We start from the raw sequence: 18,826 nt of genomic DNA on the forward strand, positions 1-18,826 counted from the left end.
GATAGGACTAGAGGAAATGGCTTCAAACTGAAGCATCGGAAGTTCCACAGGAACTTAAGGAAGCATTTCTTCACTGTGCGGGTGACAAAGCACTGGAACAGGCTGCCCAGAGAGGTTGTGGAGTCTCCTTCTTTGGAGATCTTTAAAACCTGCTTGGATGCAGCCCTGTGCCACGTGCTCTAGGTGACCCTGCGTGAGCAGGGGGGTTGGACTCGATGACCTCTGAGGTCCCTTCCAATCTTCGACATTCTATGATTCTATGACACCCAACTATCCTTTGAACTTTTGAGGTTACAACTATAAAATACTTAAGCAGGAAGATGAGTAAGTGCTTCAGGAAGACAGAGCTATCAGTATAAAACAAAGGACTACTCTGTGGTGCAGGAACTCCCCAAAATCTCTGAGGCAACTGTTTGGCCACTTATCTTTCACATTTTGCATGTGTCATTTTTGCAGCATCTTTTTAAAAGGCCACCCTTCCTGTTGCTTCAGGTTTTTGACTGGTTACAGTAAATTGGAGAAGCAGTTGAAGTATGTATTCTTAGCCACAGAATGCACTGCCTAGCGTTCAAGAATGCGAAGAAAAGATGGGAAGGAGACTGAAGATCAATATCTCTGCCCAGAACTGATATGGAACAAACAGACTGATTTTTCTAATGCTTCATTAAAGTGAATGTTTTCTCTCACATGTCCACAGAAATCAAAGAGCTGGAAAACAATATTAGGAAAGCGTTATCATTTGACAATCGAGGAGAGGAACACAGGGCAGCAGCTACAGCATCAACAGACAACCAGCTTAAATCTGGGGAGAATGGTGAAAATGGGGAGCTCAAACAAGCCCAGACCAAGCGAATAGGCCTTGAAGAGTTCAACTTCATCAAAGTATTAGGGAAAGGCAGCTTTGGCAAGGTGGGTAGCTTTTTCTGCCTGATGCATGGGTTATTTTTGACTGTACTGCTTTAAAACTATTTGTACTGCTACTGAGTAAGTGCTTCCACCTCATTCTTTATCGTCTAGGTAAAAACAGGTTTTATAGTGAGTATTGGGAGTATCACCCTGATGATCAATGGAGTTTTCTGCTCTTTAGGTCACTACAGTAACAAGGCTCAAGCATTTTGAAATGAGATGCCAATATTTCTGTGTTTCAGAGTTTTGATAATGAAGTAAAGAATATCCATACCCTTAAAAAAAGCACATAGTGAAGCAGGAAAAAAGAGCATAAGAGCCTTTTTGCTCCTTGGATAATATTCAGTTTCAGTTTACTCACTAGCTTCACCGAACAGTTTATATGTGTGTGTTTTTCCTCGGTGGGTGTGCTCAGTTCTGCAGGAAGCAAAACTTGAGCATTTCCACTCAGGTCTGACAAGCAGAAGAAGCTTAAAGAAATGCTGAAAACGCCATGTATCCTGTAAAGATGTAATTTGCCAAATGCCTTCCCACAATAGGGAATTGATGACGGTAGAACACAGTATAAAACGTCAACCTTAAATAACAGCATTTTAAATCAGTAACTTTGAAACTACTAGAGTTGTGTGTGATTGTATGTCATTATGTTCATCTCACACAAAAGTCTTCCTACCAAAAATGGGAATTAAAGTGAGAAACAGATTAATGTTTATACCAACTTAATTAGCTTTTGAGATTAATAGACTTTAATTTTTTATCCCTTTATTAAAATATAATCCTCTGCGTTCTTAACCTGTATCAATTTTATCTGTTCTCTAAGATCTACTACTAGAGCTATCTTTTCTAAAATTATATTACCGTAATGATATAAAACATGCAGTTTTCTCCAGACGTATATATAGTTATCATTCCACTGCTATTTTTTGATCTCTGTATTTCCAGTGTATTAAAAACATATGGAACCCTGCATTTATGATGTTACACATACATAAACAGAAATTCTGTTTGTTTTAGGTCATGTTAGCAGAGCTAAAAGGTAAAGATGAAGTGTATGCAGTGAAAGTCTTGAAGAAAGATGTTATTCTTCAGGATGATGATGTAGATTGTACGATGACAGAAAAGAGGATTCTGGCATTAGCACGGAAACATCCATACCTAACACAACTCTACTGCTGCTTCCAAACAAAGGTAAGCTACATAAATGTTTTCCCAATCTGCACCCAAAGAACAAAGTTACCTATTTCCATGAAAAAGGACAACAGCACAGAATATACAACAGTATTTCTGAAACATTTCTTAGATGATCCYGACAGTTCAGCGTTTCGGTAGGATTGAATAGGAGTGCTGGCTGTTGTCAGAAACAGCATAAATACTATTACCTTGTAAGTGCCAGGAGATGGCAGTAAATGAGCTTAAACAAACAAAACAACAACAAAGTATAAGAGAAAAAGCTACTGAGGTGCCATTTTCTGGCTTGGTGGTGTACACTAATAGGGTCTATCACTTGTTGAACTAGACATAAATATTAACATCTGCTATTCGGAGTAAAGATCACAAAAYGATCACAGAAATGGTGGTATTAATTCTGTCGGAAAGAAGATTATGAAAGAACACTCATCTTGCCAAGTTTCTTGTGCTATGGTAGCGTATAAAACATTCAGAAGGGAAAAGAAACAAGTTGCTTTTCAAATACGTTCCTATAATGGTAACGATCTGCATGTGCTTTTGAACAGCAGTGAAAGAACAGAAAGAGTTGGGAAGAATCTCTTGCCACGGTATGATTCTTATTGGGTATCTTTCATGTAGCATATACACCTTTGTAGCACATGTTTTGGATTTGCTGCTAAAATGAGAAGAAAGGTTTGGATGGTGCAGCTGACTGTCTGGCCTTTCTGAACCTAATCAGTCTAGGTGCTTGAGATCAGTTGTGCTCAGAAACTCTCTCTGATGTTTTTAGCCCTTTATTTCTCTCTTGTCTTCCTGAAAAACTGACAGTTTTTTATCTGATATTTAGAAGTCACCTCATTGTCCAGGAAAAGAAAAACAATCACAATAATGAATCTGTCTGGCAGATAAAATACCAATTCTATACTATTGAATTTACTGAAGCCTCCTTTTTCTTTGAAGTGCCTGATAAAATATTTACTATTTCAAAGCACTTTGACTTCAGCTTTAGCCTGTTGCATGCACATGTATAGAGATATGTAAATATCTCTATATTGCTAATTAGTCACACAGTATAATCAGAATGTGTATGGCACAAATGAGCAGTTGCTCATATATTGAAATACGTATCATTACAAAAATCTGTAACTTGATATGAAATATCAAATTTGTTAGCTTTCTATATGCTTTGATTGACAAAAATGGCCCATGAAGTTATATATTAGTCTCACACTACCAGCTTGCATCTAGGAAATGTTTGATTCATTCACACTTTCATTTACTTGTGTGTATATATATATATATATAAAATATATATACAGCTATATATATACACATATATATATGGACATATAATTTTAATGTTTTAAAATCTTATTTTAAAATATACATGCACATATTATTTAAAACAAAGTGGTAGAAAGATGCTACTTGGAGTGAGGAATCAATTCTGTGAACAGAGAGAAATCTCCAGGACTAACGCAGACCACACTCCCTGAAATGTAAATAAATATATCACCAGCCTGACATGAATCATGTAGCAGAACATCAGTAAAGATTACTTTTACATAGTAAAAGTGAATTATGCCAGAAGGTTTTTCTGCTACTTCTCTGGTTTCCTGGAGTTTTATTTCCCTTTGTATTTCTCATCTGTTCTCCTCTCTTTTATATCATGCATTTTGTCTGATCCTCCTTAGTTTTCAAAGCCCTTTTTCAAAACAGGTCATTCACAAGTTCCTTTCACACCATCTTCCCTCTGTCCACAGACCATCTTTTAACCAGAGCAACTGAGCGTCCTCTCTGTTGCAGTGTAGYTTGTTGTTTTGCTAGAATTCAAATGAGTTGATAGGTAATTTATGTTAGTACTGTTAGTTAGAAATAGTCCAATATAAACAGTCAAGAGACTTATAAAGSAAACAAAACTACACCTTGTGAAGGCCAATGAAATTAAAAGAACACAGCTGAAAAATTTGAGAGTTTTTTGAGCATGGTTTATGAATCATTACAAAAGAATTATTACGAAAGAAGTTATAAAGGAAAAAGCTCCAAAACATATCTAAAAATATATACATATATCTGTTAAAGCTCTAATTTATTTATAAGTGTCAACAAATGAAAAGCTACCAAGTAAATTAGTCATTGAATTATTTGCTCAGGTTCAGTGGAAGAACAGGTAGGAAAACTTGCTTGAACAAACAAGGTCCATATAAAAATAGCTTTAACRAGACAAAAGCTATTTGTACAATAGCCTTTAAAATGTGTTTGACAGTAGTGTCTGGTTACTTAGGCTACAATTGTATGCAGTGCCATGGCTGGCTGCATTTTGCAGAACTAGTCCCTGAAGTGCTCATGCTGGAATTACATTTTATAGCTCAAGTAGAACTTATTTGCTGTGTACACCCTGACTTAATGCGAAGATTGGCTCTGTATTCAGTGGCAAAGCACTTGCAGGTTTCACCTTCTGTATGTAATAAGATTGCTTGCTTTGTTCCTCTTGCACCAAGATAAAAACATATGAGTTTTGGGTATTGAAGTGTTTTCCTTGAGTAATTACGTGAAGACACTGCAGACAAGTTGCCCAATATGCTTTGTGCAGTAGGTATGGTTCAGCATTATTTTATTTTCAAAAAGAATTTTCATTAGTACCATTTTTAAGCGATGTTATCATCCTCAGGACRAGTGAGGATCTCATTTTATGGAATGCATAAATTATGCCAAATAATGGCAAATAACAGCATGCCTTTATACACTAATGTGTGTTAGCCTTCATCTCTGAATTTAGMAGATTTTTAGCAGTTTTATGCAATTTCTTGATAGTRTAGATAAATTTTGTAAATTATGGGTATCAGGATCCAAACCCATTTATGTGCATCACTTTTTTAAATGCAAGAGTACTTCCACTGAATTGGGAATGAGCAATATAGTCTTAGTGTGGCCTTAGTTCAGCTAAATGTTTGGGCTGAACAGAGGCACCTAATTTCACTCCAAGCTATGCATGTTTAGRAACTTTCCTGAGGGACATGTGCCTTTCAGAAATGGAGCCTTYAACTGAAGGACTTTTTTAGAATTTCGGTTCCATGTCTTGTACGATTAGCTCAGTAAAATGGGTCTGTATTGAAAAGAGAAAATGTGAAGTTTAACAACGGTGTAATTTAGCCTTTTTAATAGGAAATTTGGATTATACATAAGATAACTGTGGCTGACATACATGACTAAGTACAGAGCAGTCCTCTCATTCAAGACATTCAAAGCTTCTAAAGGACTTGTAGCATTTCTGTTTCTACTAGAGAAAATAACTATTTGAGTAAATGTTAAGAGAAAAATCAAGCRAATTACTAGAGGCAGAGAGCACAGCAACTATATGTTAAAAGCAATATATGGATTCATGATGTCTAGTTCCTAACGAGATCTACACTGAACGATGTGTATGAACTGACTCTGTTGACCTTATTTCTATGTTGAGGATCACCTTGCTGTTGTCGTGTACATAACTCATTTATCATAGTGATTTTCAACTGTTTATCATATCTGTTTTTTTAGCTTGTTTATCCTAGATTGTGCGTGCTGTGGCTGAGGTACCATTCCTTTCTGTGCTTTAGCACTGGTTCTAGCACACTTTGAATATCGTTGGAAGGAGAATTTGCATCAGCTTCCAGCTGTCATGATGTTTCTTAATGGTTTAGGCATACCACTGTTAACTTCTAACTAACTAACTTGAGGCATAACTTCTTCCTCAACCTTCCTCTGTTAAAGAGGAGGAAAGAGAGAGAAAAAAAAAAAAAGTAATCAGTCCTACTGCGGTTTAAATGCATTTTTTTCCAAAGAGAATTTGAAAGTCCCACAGGACAATGTTACAGTTGTGCATGAGAACTGAGATGGAAAAGTGGAACATTGTAAAAGGTATAAATTGGAGATAAATTTTTAAAGAAAGTGTCTTAATTTATTTGCATAAGAAAAGCTAGCATGGCAAGAGGAAGGACATCATAGCTCTCTCCAGTCATGACWTTTAAATTATTGAAGAAGAATCATCTTTACATGTGACCAAAACTTTGATGTAAAAGGGGTTTCATTATTCTTATGTGTACTTGAAGATAACAAAAAATGTAAGTGCCTTGTGTAATGATTGCTCAGAATAGTGTCATTTATGATACACAGTACAAATTAACCTAACTCACTGGCCAGTGTTACACTCATCTGGGACTAATCAGAGCTTATAATCCATTTTATCTGGTATTCTTGTGCTTTGGTTGCTAAGCAGCTAAAGTCGTTATGCAGATATTGCTATATGGCTGAAATCAGGTTAGCACAAGTTTGCATTGCTTTTTATTACTGATTAGTGTCAAATTAAAACTTCTAGGGTCCAATTCTGTTCATTATTATCCCTGCTTCAGTGGATTTGTACATGTGTGAGTCAAAAAGCTAAATTAGCCCTTGTATTTTTCAATGCTGAAATATTTTAATACAATTTCACCCATGTAATACACTTTCAACCTGTGAATGTAGCTGTGGTAAAAGGTGGAATAAAATGGTAGGCAAGCATACAGCAATGYTACCAGTATGTTTTGTTGCTCTTTTCATATACATTTATATAGTTAAGCTTCACTTCATTTTATTTAAATATATTCTATGTGCAAATGCACATAGTTTATATGCAGTTTTTTAAATTCTTAACTGGTTCCAACAGGCAATTCACATCATAAGAAATTAAACTGATATTCGTTTATGCTTCAGAATATCTCATCAGGCACTAGCAGTTAGGAGGAATGACATCTGGTGATGGCTCCTCTACTGCACAGTTGAGAAGCCATGGGCATGTGCTAAAACTGGGCAGAAGGAGGTTTCCCAACAGCTTGGGGACTACGTATGTTGAGTTATTTTGACTGCTACACAGTGTGAACGCTTTGACTGCTTATCAGTATCTTGTCTAGAAGTAGACACCGTGGTCAAAAGTAGTTGAGAGGGTGAGGCTGATGGGTCAATACTGTAACCATTGTGTCCCCCCACCACACAAGGCCCTGTTTCCAGCATGATGACTCGGTTTAGGGAAGCTTGCTATTATGCTGCCCAGTTATTGCTAGCTGCTCCTGGAAGATTATTAAAGCCTGGTTTAGCTCACTGAGGCCTCATTGTTCACGTTAGTCCTGTCAGTGTTGAACTCCAAGTCAGGCTATCAGCGCAGTCAGACTCATCAAGGGCCCAGCGGAGAAACGGCCCCTCCAGCCTCGAGAAGGCATCAATCAGAGCCTGTAAATGCTTCTCTTTCACACAGGAAGGACTTTTATTTTCCGGCGTCGCGCCCCAGCTGAACAGGACTCTTTCACACTCTCTCAAAGCAGGTGCTTGTTCCGAGTTTGTGAGTATGAACGCTAGCGCTGCAGCTGCAGCTCCGCCGGCCGCTTTGCTGGAGCCCACTGGGGCCTCCGGGCCTAGCCCTGCTTCAGCATCTGTGCCCGGGCTCGGTCTAACAGCAGCAGTGAAATGGATGAGTTTGTGTGAGAGGTGGTTGCAGGAGATAAGGACAGGAGCTTCTTCAGCTAACAAGTGGAGCTGACGTGTGCGCCTTTTGGGTGCTGTTTCTGTATCTCTTGAGAAAAAATTACTTCTCCAGTTTAGGCATGTCTGAGGAGAGGAATTTTCAGAATATCCAGCAGAGGCTTTGCCAGCGAGTTTCCTGGCAAGTCTATCTGTCCTGTATACCACGCGCTAGCCGAGATCAGGGGAGCCAGGGATGCTGTCATCCAAGCAGGGCTGAGGGGGAAGCAGCCTTTGAATAGAACGGGAGCACACATGTCGTTTACTGGGTCTGCGAAGGCTCTGTGTACCCTTTGTGTTACGGCTGTTGTAGCATCATGCTTGCTGATGCTGAATCCGGTATTCAAAAGTTAACGATTGAACGATGCTGCTTTAAGTGAGAATCTTCATGCTGAGGGTGGATCATGGCTTAGAACGTAGCTTCCTCTGGGGCGAGRGGAGTGGGGAGAATGTGGGTAACCCATCTCGCAGCAGCAGCAGCCCTTGCAAGAGCCCTGCCCGCTCAGTATGTTTAAATAGGAAGGAGGGAATAGGACAGGCCTTGCAGGAGGCAGGCTCTTGCCACCCAGGGCTGGGCAGCATCCTCAGACATCTGTTCGGTCAGTAGGCACCAGAGTATCCAACATATATGAACACACTGGCCTTTTGTCCTAGCATTCAGAAACCAAGTCCTAAGGACCCCACACGCTTTTTGTTGAATTTTATAGCCACAGAAGTCTCTTCACATTTGGCTTTTCTTGTATTCCAATACGAAAACAAATTTGTTTTCAAACCCATCTTCAAAATAAGCGGAAAGATAGTGCATACATGGTAGCTGTCAGGATTCCCTGTTTATGCCAGCTGGCTGCTTAAGGAACATGTGGAAGAACATCTCCCCAGTGATTGCGGGAGAATGTTTTATGTTGTGTTTGTTAGGTGTTGCTCTTACAAGTAAACAACTAACTGAGCCCAGAGGAAGACTCAGGAAAAAGGAAGCTATATAAAATTTGATTCTTTTGCAGCTTCTTTTCTAAATGCAGGAAATGATTCTCTTCGGGATTCATTTGGGCCCTTTAATACTTCTCTTTTTTCGGTAACAACAGTAAGTGCAGTAATGGATAATTGTACACTTGAGAATTACACCATGGGAAAGAATAGGCTTTTCAGAACGCTTGTTTTTGCATCCTCATTTAAATAGTCATTGTTGGGGTTTTTTTTAGCTTATGCTCAACATAACGATTTGAGTTTGTTTTATCTCACATTTCAATATATTGTTGTAGATTAGGGTGAAAAAATTTAGTTTCGCTATAGTGCATCTTCTGCAGACCCAACTTTTGTGTCTTACTGTTTATATAAGGCTTTGTCTCAGAAGTGCACCATCAGTAGCTTATTTTTACCCTGTTAAAGGGTTTGTTGGTTTGTTTTTCTGGCAGCAGGTTTTGCTGTTGCCAGATTGCAGTGGGGTGAGAGTAGTGGGGCCCAGCCTAGAAACAGAACGATATAAAGAGCTGCTGTGTGGTCTGTACAAGGTGGGCCCTGTGGCTAGGAAGCATTCAGAGCCCATTTATCTCCTCCAAAAGATGGCAGGGAATTGGATCCTTAATGCCAACTTAGCAGTTAAGAGAAATGGCTCTCTGGAGGAAAAAGTGGTAGGTCACTAGTGTGCGTGTGGTTGCTCACTGCCTCTACAAAAGGGCTGAAATCTGGAATATGCAGTATATGTATCTTCCACAAACAGTAAGGAACAGTAAATGCAGTTCTGTAAAACACATGCGGGTAAATTGCATCTCATCATTAATGCTTTCTGTCCTCTCCTCCTAGTAAAMGGCACGCTCAGCTATTAAACCTAAGTGTTGAGGACTGAGGAAAGCTGATGTGTAACACAGTGCTTCAGCCAAGACTCCTTCCAAATCCTGCCTAAGCTTATCAGTACAGTGGTTCAGAGGAATGCAAACATTGTTTAGCAATTGCGAGGTTGTGACAGCAAAAGACAGAGGTTTTGGATGCTACTGTTGCATCTCCCAACAAGTGGCTGTGCAAGACTGTGAATCATTTTCATTTTGCATTTTCCCCTTTTCATGCCTACCAGTTTGTGCAGTTGCCTTTGAATGGGAAAGAAAAGGGGGATGGGGTTGCTAGTTTGGCTTCGTGTTCCTTGCCATAATAAATAGATTCTGATTATTACAGAAGGATGAATGTTGTCTTATAGTGATCTCAGAATGCATTCCATTACTATGTCTATTATATTTTGAAACCACTGTAAAACAGTATTTTAATTTATTTCCCAAAGGAAACTCCTCCACTTAATTTGCTCAGTCTCTTCCCTCCTACACAGAGTAGCATAAATATTTTACTTTTCCTGCATCATTTGTACTAATCCATTTTTTCCTGTAATGTACACTATATTTAATAACTGTAGTTCTTTTCCCATGCACACTGATTTCTTTCTGTGTGCAAGGTTAGCTTTGTAGCCGCTAGACCACTGGGTCCACTAAGGATTAATGAAGTTTTGAAGGAATGGTATGATTATTAAAAAACTCTAATGCACTGACGACACTTACTGAAAATAATTTCATACTGGGGAAAAAAAACCACAAAAACTTCTTTTAAGGGTGATATACTGTAAGGAAACTGAATATTCATGGAAGATACTCTGAAGACCTGCACCTTTAATATTTTAATTGTATACAGAATACTATCAGCYAGTATGCATCTTTCTGTAGGCTAATTCTAAGTTGTGACCTAGAGAGGCCACCCCCTTATATCTTTAATAGATTCAAAATAAGCCCAGTTCTAACTCTTCCTTTCAGAGTATGTATATCTTGCCACGTACACAAGAAAGGAAACTSTGCTTGCAGGTACTTAATTTTCCATTCAGTAGATGGAAGGATGAAGGAAGTCCATTTCTCAGGCTTCTATAAATAAGCTTTTCTAGGAATCTTTTCAGAATCACATGAGATAATTAAATTCAAAACCTCTAATTGATAAATAGCTTCTTGAAAAATCTGCCTTTTTTCTTTTTTCTAAAGCATCTTATTAAAGTAATCACAAAAAGTTCTACGTATTAAAGCCATGTCCTGAATTGTAGAGAAAACTATGCCTTGAAGATTAAGATGGGATATGCTCTTCTGTACTGCTTTGCTTACTGCAGAAGGTTTGGATGGCTAAAATGATGGCAGAATTTTGGCCAGTTTTTCCTGTTGTCTGACTAATTTATACTTGCAAGGGTTTTCAGCTGCAAGAAGCATAGGCTTTGCCAAAAATTAATCATGTTCTGGAAACAGGAAGGTATGGAAAATAAAGTAGATATAATTAATGCTTTTAAAGGTCACTGTTGCATTTATAGAACTTCAGAAATCCAGATGATGAAGACTGCTGTATGAATAATCACTTTCAACAGGTATTGAAAAAGCCTAGTTCAGGTAACTCATGTTTATCATATAGAACAAAAAATCAGTGTGTGGTAGTTATGCAGCTTAATGGATATTTACGAAGACCTGTGCTTGCAGGAAGGATTTTGAAAATGTACTGAACTGAGAATGTTATATGTGGACTAAGGGTTTTGCATATATTGATGAGTTTTTGTTAATTCTGTATGCCTCTAATTTTTCTCTTGAAACCTAGGTATTTTTCACCTCTTGCTAGACTTTCATCCTCTTTTGGAAAGCTAATTTGTACAGAGGGCCAAAGAAAAGGCAAAATGAGGGCTGGATCACATGAAGGACTAAATGAGACCTATTAACATGTTTCTACCAATACCAAAGCAGATGCTCGGGAAGAATATATAGGTATAGGGTAAGCAGATCATCATATTTTTCCAGAACTCTCTCCAAGTATCAGAAGATCGATGACCAATGATCGATGATGATCAATGATCGAAGTTTCTCAAATAGAGAAAATTGGAATTCCCAACAGATGGTTTGATAGTCTATTCCATAATGGATTGTCATAGATAGGTTCCAAAAAAACATTACATGCTGTAATACAGGTAAATGCTACATAATGAATTTGATGAAACACACCTCAAATTAGGGTTTGAGCAGTTAGGAACCGAAAGAAAGAGGTATTAAAGTGTTTTGTGCTTCGTGTCAGGAACATAAGGTGTGAACCACAGCTGTCATTTGTGCTAGACCCAAAAGCGCGTCCTGCATAGTTCATTAGTACTAATTACGAAGCCTGCCAAAGAGTGATGCCACCATCTTCCACATATGCAGTGTGCATTGCTCTTTGGTTGACTTTCTGAAGTAGCAATCAAGTGAAGGGATATTTCAAACCTACTTCAGCCCCTGTTGAATGCTTGTGTTGGAGTGTTTATTAGAGAAAAGGTAGGATATAGGCAACTCTCTCAGAAATGAGAATAGCTTTATTGTGTATATTGATGAGTATAATCCATAAGTTCATTTGTGGTCAAGCTACTAAAGTAGGAGAAGACCTAAAATGGACTTTCCAGAAAATTTACATGTTGCATTTTGTAGAGAATCAAAATGTAGAGGAAAGAAAACGGTGGATAAAGGATCTTTCTGCAGGGGCTTAYGCTTCCATAAACTTTTATGATGTATTTAATTGCAGGTAACATTGTCTAGTTGCACTCAGATGTGACAAACTCGGTGGTCGTGTTGCTGTATCTTATTAATACAGGCTTTGCCACGTGTTGGCTTTATGCCTTGTGTATATAAACAGCCAGTCTGTGCTCACAGTGCTTAAGAGCAAGTCCTTTAATGGGAACTGCTGTATTGCAGCGGTGTAGAAAAGGAAACGTGCAGGGCTTCCCTAGCATAACAAGAAACAGGCAGAGCATATCCAGGGAGATTTCTGCATSAGGAATGGCAGGGCTTTAGATAGGAATCTGAATTTAAAGAGCCTTAAGCTCACCAAACCTCTGAACTTTTGGCAATTTGCCCTGAATCTGTGGGAAACGGTAAGAAAGGATTGTTGTTGGGTGATATGCTCAAGGAGATTAACTACTTTCCACTGTGCAGTTCAATGTTGTATTATTATATAAAACACTCGGTGTGGTTCAGATATCCCTTTAGGCTAACATGTAATCTCAGCAACATGTGTAACCCAATATACGAGTATTGTWTCACTCTTCTTTTTAAGTGGATTTGGAATGATGATTTGGGTTTAAGATGTCAGGCAGCTTCCTAGAACCTAAAATATCTCCAAGTTCAGGACTTGATACCAAGTGCAGATTTCATTAAAATTTGCACTGTTAACATCAGTCTGCAAATAGCATTGACAGAAAGGAGGTTTATTTACTGGCCTTGTCCAGAGAAAGCTAATGTTTTATCCATTATTAGTATGTTGTTTTTAGAGCTGTTTACATTCTTTGAGAAATTGTGGAAGTTACTGCTTGAAGAGGCTAAAGGACATATGACTTTCTGGTTTCTTTTTGAAAATACTCTTGAAACATATTCTAAATTACATTAAGTTATTTCCCAGACAGCAGAGAGAACATTTTGTCCTGTTGAAATAAGTTACTGTATTACACTTGAGTAAAGAAATATAAATTATGAAAAAAGTCCTAGATCTTATCATGATACAGTGAAGAAAGTCTTTTTGTCCAACTCACAAGTTCTGCTTACAAAAAAGCATGATATCTCCTATAACTGGTTACTGGTGCTTGTAGAAAACACACAGACTACAAATAAAATTATTTGAGGATATGTTTAAAATGTGATTCTTTTGGGATTTTTAACTTATTTTTGCTTCTTTTTTTTTTTTTTTCCTGTAAGCATAGACGTTTGTTAATTTAACAGGTAGCAATTTGTGCTCTTTCCTTGAAGCTCACCGTTCCATTATGTAAATTGTTATCCCACAGAAACCTTTGGTTGTAAACTTGAAAGGAGTTGCACAAAGCCTCAAGATGAATTCAAGGGAAAGTTTCCAAAAGTACTTCTCCCTTCCTTGGAACTAAAGACATGGGAAATGGTGTCGGTTCGGCTGACGTTTGCTTTGAAATGTTAGGTTTGCTTGACCACAAAGTACAAAATGGGAAGCTTCAAATCATTGTTAGTAGACTTGCTGAATCACAAAAGACTAAATTCATGCAAATATTGTGACCACTACTCTTTTGTTCCTAATTCCAGAGAACATTTTTAGTGATTAACGTACATTTCTTGGAATGAAAATTTGCACTGAGTCGAATTGAAGAGGTGCTACATTCCTTGAACCTATTTTATTCCTCTAATAGTGCTAGAAGAGTATAATGAAATCAATAGGGCAAAAATAAGGTATTGAGTAGAGTATCATAGAATCCTTAAGGTTGGAAGGGACCTCAGAGGTCATCGAGTCCAACCCCCCTGCTCACGCAGGGTCACCTAGAGCACGTGGCACAGGGCTGTGTTCAAGCGGGTTTTAAAGATCCCCAAAGAAGGAGACTCCATAACCTCCCTCGGCAGCCTGTTCCAGTGCTTTGTCACTCTCACTGTCCCTAAGTTCCTGTGGAACTTTTGGTTCCTCAGCTTGAAGCCATTTCCTCTAGTCCTATCGCTGGCCACCACTGAAAAGAGGCCGCCCCCCTCCTCCTCACTGCCTCCCTTGAGGTATTTATACACGCTGATCAGGTCCCCCCTCAGCCTCCTCTTCTCCAGGCTGAACAGGCCCAGCTCTCTCAGCCTTTGCTCACAGGGCAGATGTTCCAGGCCTCTGATCATCCTGGTAGCCCTGCGCTGGACTCTCTCCAGCAGCTCCACATCCCTSTTGTACTGGGGAGCCCAGAACTGGACGCAGTACTCCAGATGTGGCCTCACCAGGGCTGAGTAGAGGGGGATGATCACTTCCCTCRACCTGCTGGAGAYGCTYTTCTTAATGCACCCCAGGATCCCGTTGGCCTTCTTGGCCACCAGGGCACACTGCTGCCTCATGGTCAACTTGTYGTCCACCATGACACCCAGGTCCCTCTCTGCGGGRCTGCTCTCCAGCAGGTCCACYCCTAATCTGTACTGGTGTCCAGGGTTATTCCTCCCCAAAGAAATATAGTGTGTRTATATATATAYACACACTATATAGAGACATAATGTATGCAATAGAGTATTGCATTTTGTAATCTTGCAAAGTTAAAAATATATACCCTTGAGGATTTCTGTTTTTCGGCAAAATAGGATATGTCTTTCTATTTCTTGTTACTTAAGAGACACTGATCACATCTTTCTGCTTTACCAGCTTGCCTGAGGTCTGTCGTTTCAGTTCTTTCGACTTACGAGCAGTTTTTGATCCTCTATGAATCAAAAAAGATTAACAGCCTTTTATATTAAGATTTTTTTTTTTTTTAGGGCTATGTTGAAATTTGCTTGTGCTATACATATAGGATGGGATTTTTGACTTGCAAGTCATGGTGCTAGGTGTATAAACATTCCTCATTTTTATTCATGGCTTATCAAAAAATGGAGTTAGCTTTGTGTGTGTTTAATCTTTTTGTGTTCTTTGTAGGCAACTTCAATAACTGTATGAAAGAAAAGATAACAAAAGCTCTATCTTGAAAAACACGTCTTAGAAAATAAAGTTCATGTTTGTCTTCTCACTGTTCGCAGGGAACAATTAAGTGAAGATGCATAAGTTGCAACTAGAATTTTGATTTGATCCAGAACCCATAAACKTTGCTTTGTTTCTAATCAAGCTCATAATGATCAAAGCAGGGTATTATGTGATGACACCTTACAGATTTTAGCAGGGTTGTATAATATTCTACTGCTGCAGTCTGTTGTCTAATGAGACTGCATGTGCAAAGAGCACAGAAAATCTCAGTACATTTTTGACAGTCAGATGTAAGTCAGTAAATTTTCTGTTTTTCAGAATACTGAGCAACTTGAAGATTTCTTTTATTGTTAGAGGCTATATTTAATTCAGTGAAGCTGATAAAATTAACTATTAAAAGGAACAAAATTGTCAAATAAATATTTTKGGGGTCTGTTTGTACAAAAATAAAGCAAAGCTGCTTTTCTGCAGGCCACTCAAACACTGAGCCAGCTGGTAGTGTTTGTAAGTGTAAACTGATCTAAAACCATCTTGCTGCTCCTGAAGGAGGCATTTCACCCCCTTGCAGTAGGTGCCTAGTCTCGCCATTGGATCTGTTCTAGCAAGTCTTTACGTGGATTAGTTGGGTCAGTTTGCTGATCCAACTGAAGACTAAAGCTGTAAAAAGGATTAAAATGTTTTTTATCCAAAGAAAAAGCAAATGAGCAGCTCTGACCTGCCAGACACCTAACTGGTGCCAAAGAGGCAGCCTCTGGGAATGAGGCTGCTGCCTTTTTCAGTAGCTGTTACTACACCTATGAAATTGCATATAACCCTAGGTCTTTGCACATTAATGATCTTTTTTTTTCTTTAAATAGTAAAATAAAATTTGCACAGCATATTCTTGACCTTTGTGTTTTGTGGCTTCAGTTAGTTTAAGTGTTATCCTGAACTCTTCTTTCACTGGTTATTCCCAACTTGATAATGAGACTGGAAAATGAGATGTGTGGGTCAATTTTGATCCTTTTGAAGATAATAGTCTGACTTAAGAAGTATCAGAAATATTATCCTTCAGGGATTTTATCACAATGATTCCAGACCTGTGTTTTGCAGGTGAGATGTCATTGTCATCTGCAAGAAATGCAACTCTTAGCACTGTGAATATACAAGCAACACATGCAGCTGTTATTATTTTGTTGTTGTTGTTCCAGTTCCAGTGTTATAACCAATGAAACCTTGGTAGCAGTTATGCATAAATTCATTATAGCCTCAAAGTGATAAGCCATAATTTGCATGTCTAGCTACGCAGCATGACTCTTGCTGGTTGTGTGGATTAGACTGTACGTTACCAATGCTGGGTAGTGTTTAGAGGTTTTCCAAATAGAACTTAAAATACCTAAATGCAGAATTTCAAAAACAACCCCAAAAATGGCCAGTGTATTTCTGTATATCAAATACAGCAGTTCATCTGGAAAACCACCGAGCATTTCTAAAATAAAGTGGACTTGTGTTGGTACTCCACTGACAAGTTGATCCTGAAGGAACTGACAGGTCATTGCATAGTCTTCCTTTCAGCATTCCGACTTTTCTCAAATATCCACTGTGACTTTCTTCACCATCTTCTTGCACGACTGAGAGCTCTTTAGCCAGGATCAGCCTGCCCCTGGACTGCTGCTCTGCTTAGCATCACTGCAGACACATGGCTGTTAGTTGGAAATCTGCAGTCTTGACTCTCTGTATTTGAGTGTGGCCTGAGTCAGCTGCATAGATACACGKCTTAACCTGCTGAGTACACTTACCCTGTCCCTTACAGACTGTTACATGAGTTTGAGGGATGAAATAAAATATAAAAGCCATAGGAAAAAATGGAAATGAAAGACATGCACAATGAATTTTCTATACCTATTTTGATCATGAAGTTTTTTGTTGTATACTTGAAACTCCACTAAGGGTAGTCTATGGCTGCTTTGCTGGCCTATGAAATGTTTGAGGAATATGTGTGGGCATCCATGCACCCAAAGTGTGTAGACTTWGGTTATAACATTCTGTCCTGCTTGTTCTGTGTTTGTCCAGCTTCCCTTGAGCATGGATTAGTTATTTTCATAACTTCTTCTTTAATATGTCTGCTGTACTTCTAAAACTTGTGGAGCTGTTTGCCTTTTTGATTAGGTCCTCGCATTCCAAAAAATCTTGGGTTGCCTCTTGAGTTGATTGGACTTTTCCTCTGTATCTTTAGGATTAATACCTTTTTCACATTGCAAATCTAAGCTGGATCTGCTGAAATCATTTTAAGGGTGGTTCTACTTAAATGCACTTACAGTTAGTAATAGAAGATAATAGTTTTTACATTTCTGTATGACTCAGTGCTGAGAAATGATTCAAATCTCACATAAAAATGCTTCGCACTGCACAAAGACTTCATTGGCATTAAGAAGCTGAATACTTAATGTTGAAGGCTTCTAAGGCTGATGGATAGTTTATATAAATATAAACTGTTCCTCTCCTTCCTTTCAATAAGAGGAGGAAAATCTGAACAGGTGTCCGTGGGGTTACCTTTCTTTACTACACAGTCACATTTCTGATGCAGAAAAGCTACTTTTYGGAAGAGAAATATAGAGCAGTGTATTCTTCCACATATTGCTTTCAACAGAAAGACACTTTTGGCTCAAAACTAATRCTGTCCATACTGGAGTAAGGGTAAAGGTCAAGTTTTGGATTTTGTTTATCATGCACTTTTCAAATTAGTGTGTCTAAGTGTTCTGTTTCTAGTGCTTTGGTATGCTGACAAAAATATTCTCTGTCTTCAGGTAGCTTTCAAGATCTATAAAACTAATGATGTGCCTGRATTCAAAGATGCACTGGGCCCGACATACATCCAACTTTTCTCTATCAGGAGTTCCTAAAGTATTTTTCTGTAAGAAATAGTGTAACTTTTTGTCGCATCAAAGATGAGGTCTGTCCTTTCACTGAACTACTTTTATTCTAGATTTTGAGTCAAGCTGATACTATCTTTTTTTTTTTTTAACTTATGTACATGTACTCTTACTGACCTCGATTAACGGTGTTTAAGGGCAAAATCTCATGTCCTAGATATTTAACTGTGTGTGGTTTAAAAAAAAATCTAGGTCTGCACTTTTAATGACCCAAACTTTCATTCATCATAGAATTCAGCGCTTAATCTGTTCTAGGATCTCTGCCATAATCTTATCGCTTTAATTATAGTCCCCAAAAATGCAAAAAATGTTATATAACTCTCTCTGAACTTGTTTGGGCTTCTTATAGACATGCTTATGTGGCAGGAAAAACATTGTGCGGTCCAACAGTGGCATAGGGGAAAAGTCATGCATGCAATATAATTAGGTTCGGATTTTTTTAAAAGAAACTTCTAGCTGTAGTGTTGAAAAGAACTGCATTTTGAGGCATTAAATCCCAAAGAATAGTTTCATTCTTTGTTTCTGAAAAACGTAGCCTTCATGATCTAGATTTTGGAGTTGAGTAAATTTGATTTGTCCAATCAGACTTACTGCAAACTTYAGATTTTCTTTTTTTAAAGTCAAGTTCTAACATATTGCTGTTAGTGTGCAGTAAAATGACTTGTACCACTTTATATCTGTAATTTAGAAAATTATCATTTCCTTATTTCACAAAACTGTTTGGAAATTATGCATATTACCAAAATGTGTGTCTGGAGGGGTTACCTACCTAGAATCATAACAGCTTTCTGTCTTCTGACATGTTGGACTGTGTCTGCATTCTCTTTTGTGGAGTCTTTTTTTTTTTTTTTTTTTTT

At 38.2% G+C, this 18,826-nt stretch overlaps 1 protein-coding gene across 3 annotated transcripts in view; it reads left to right on the plus strand.

Annotated features, from left to right (window-relative positions):
* PRKCE (protein kinase C epsilon) overlaps window positions 1-18,826 on the plus strand; it is a 265,165-nt gene that overhangs the window by 173,093 nt on the left and 73,246 nt on the right. For all 3 annotated transcript variants that reach the window (XM_026046230.1, XM_026046229.1, XM_026046231.1), the window contains 2 exons: window positions 698-909; window positions 1,921-2,094. In XM_026046230.1, coding sequence (XP_025902015.1) covers window positions 698-909; window positions 1,921-2,094 — 386 coding nt within the window. The remainder of the gene's footprint in view (window positions 1-697; window positions 910-1,920; window positions 2,095-18,826) is intronic.

The sequence above is a fragment of the Nothoprocta perdicaria genome, unplaced genomic scaffold (assembly GCF_003342845.1).
Source record: "Nothoprocta perdicaria isolate Ctin4 unplaced genomic scaffold, notPer1 scaffold_43, whole genome shotgun sequence".
In the NCBI taxonomy this organism is placed as follows: domain Eukaryota; kingdom Metazoa; phylum Chordata; class Aves; order Tinamiformes; family Tinamidae; genus Nothoprocta; species Nothoprocta perdicaria.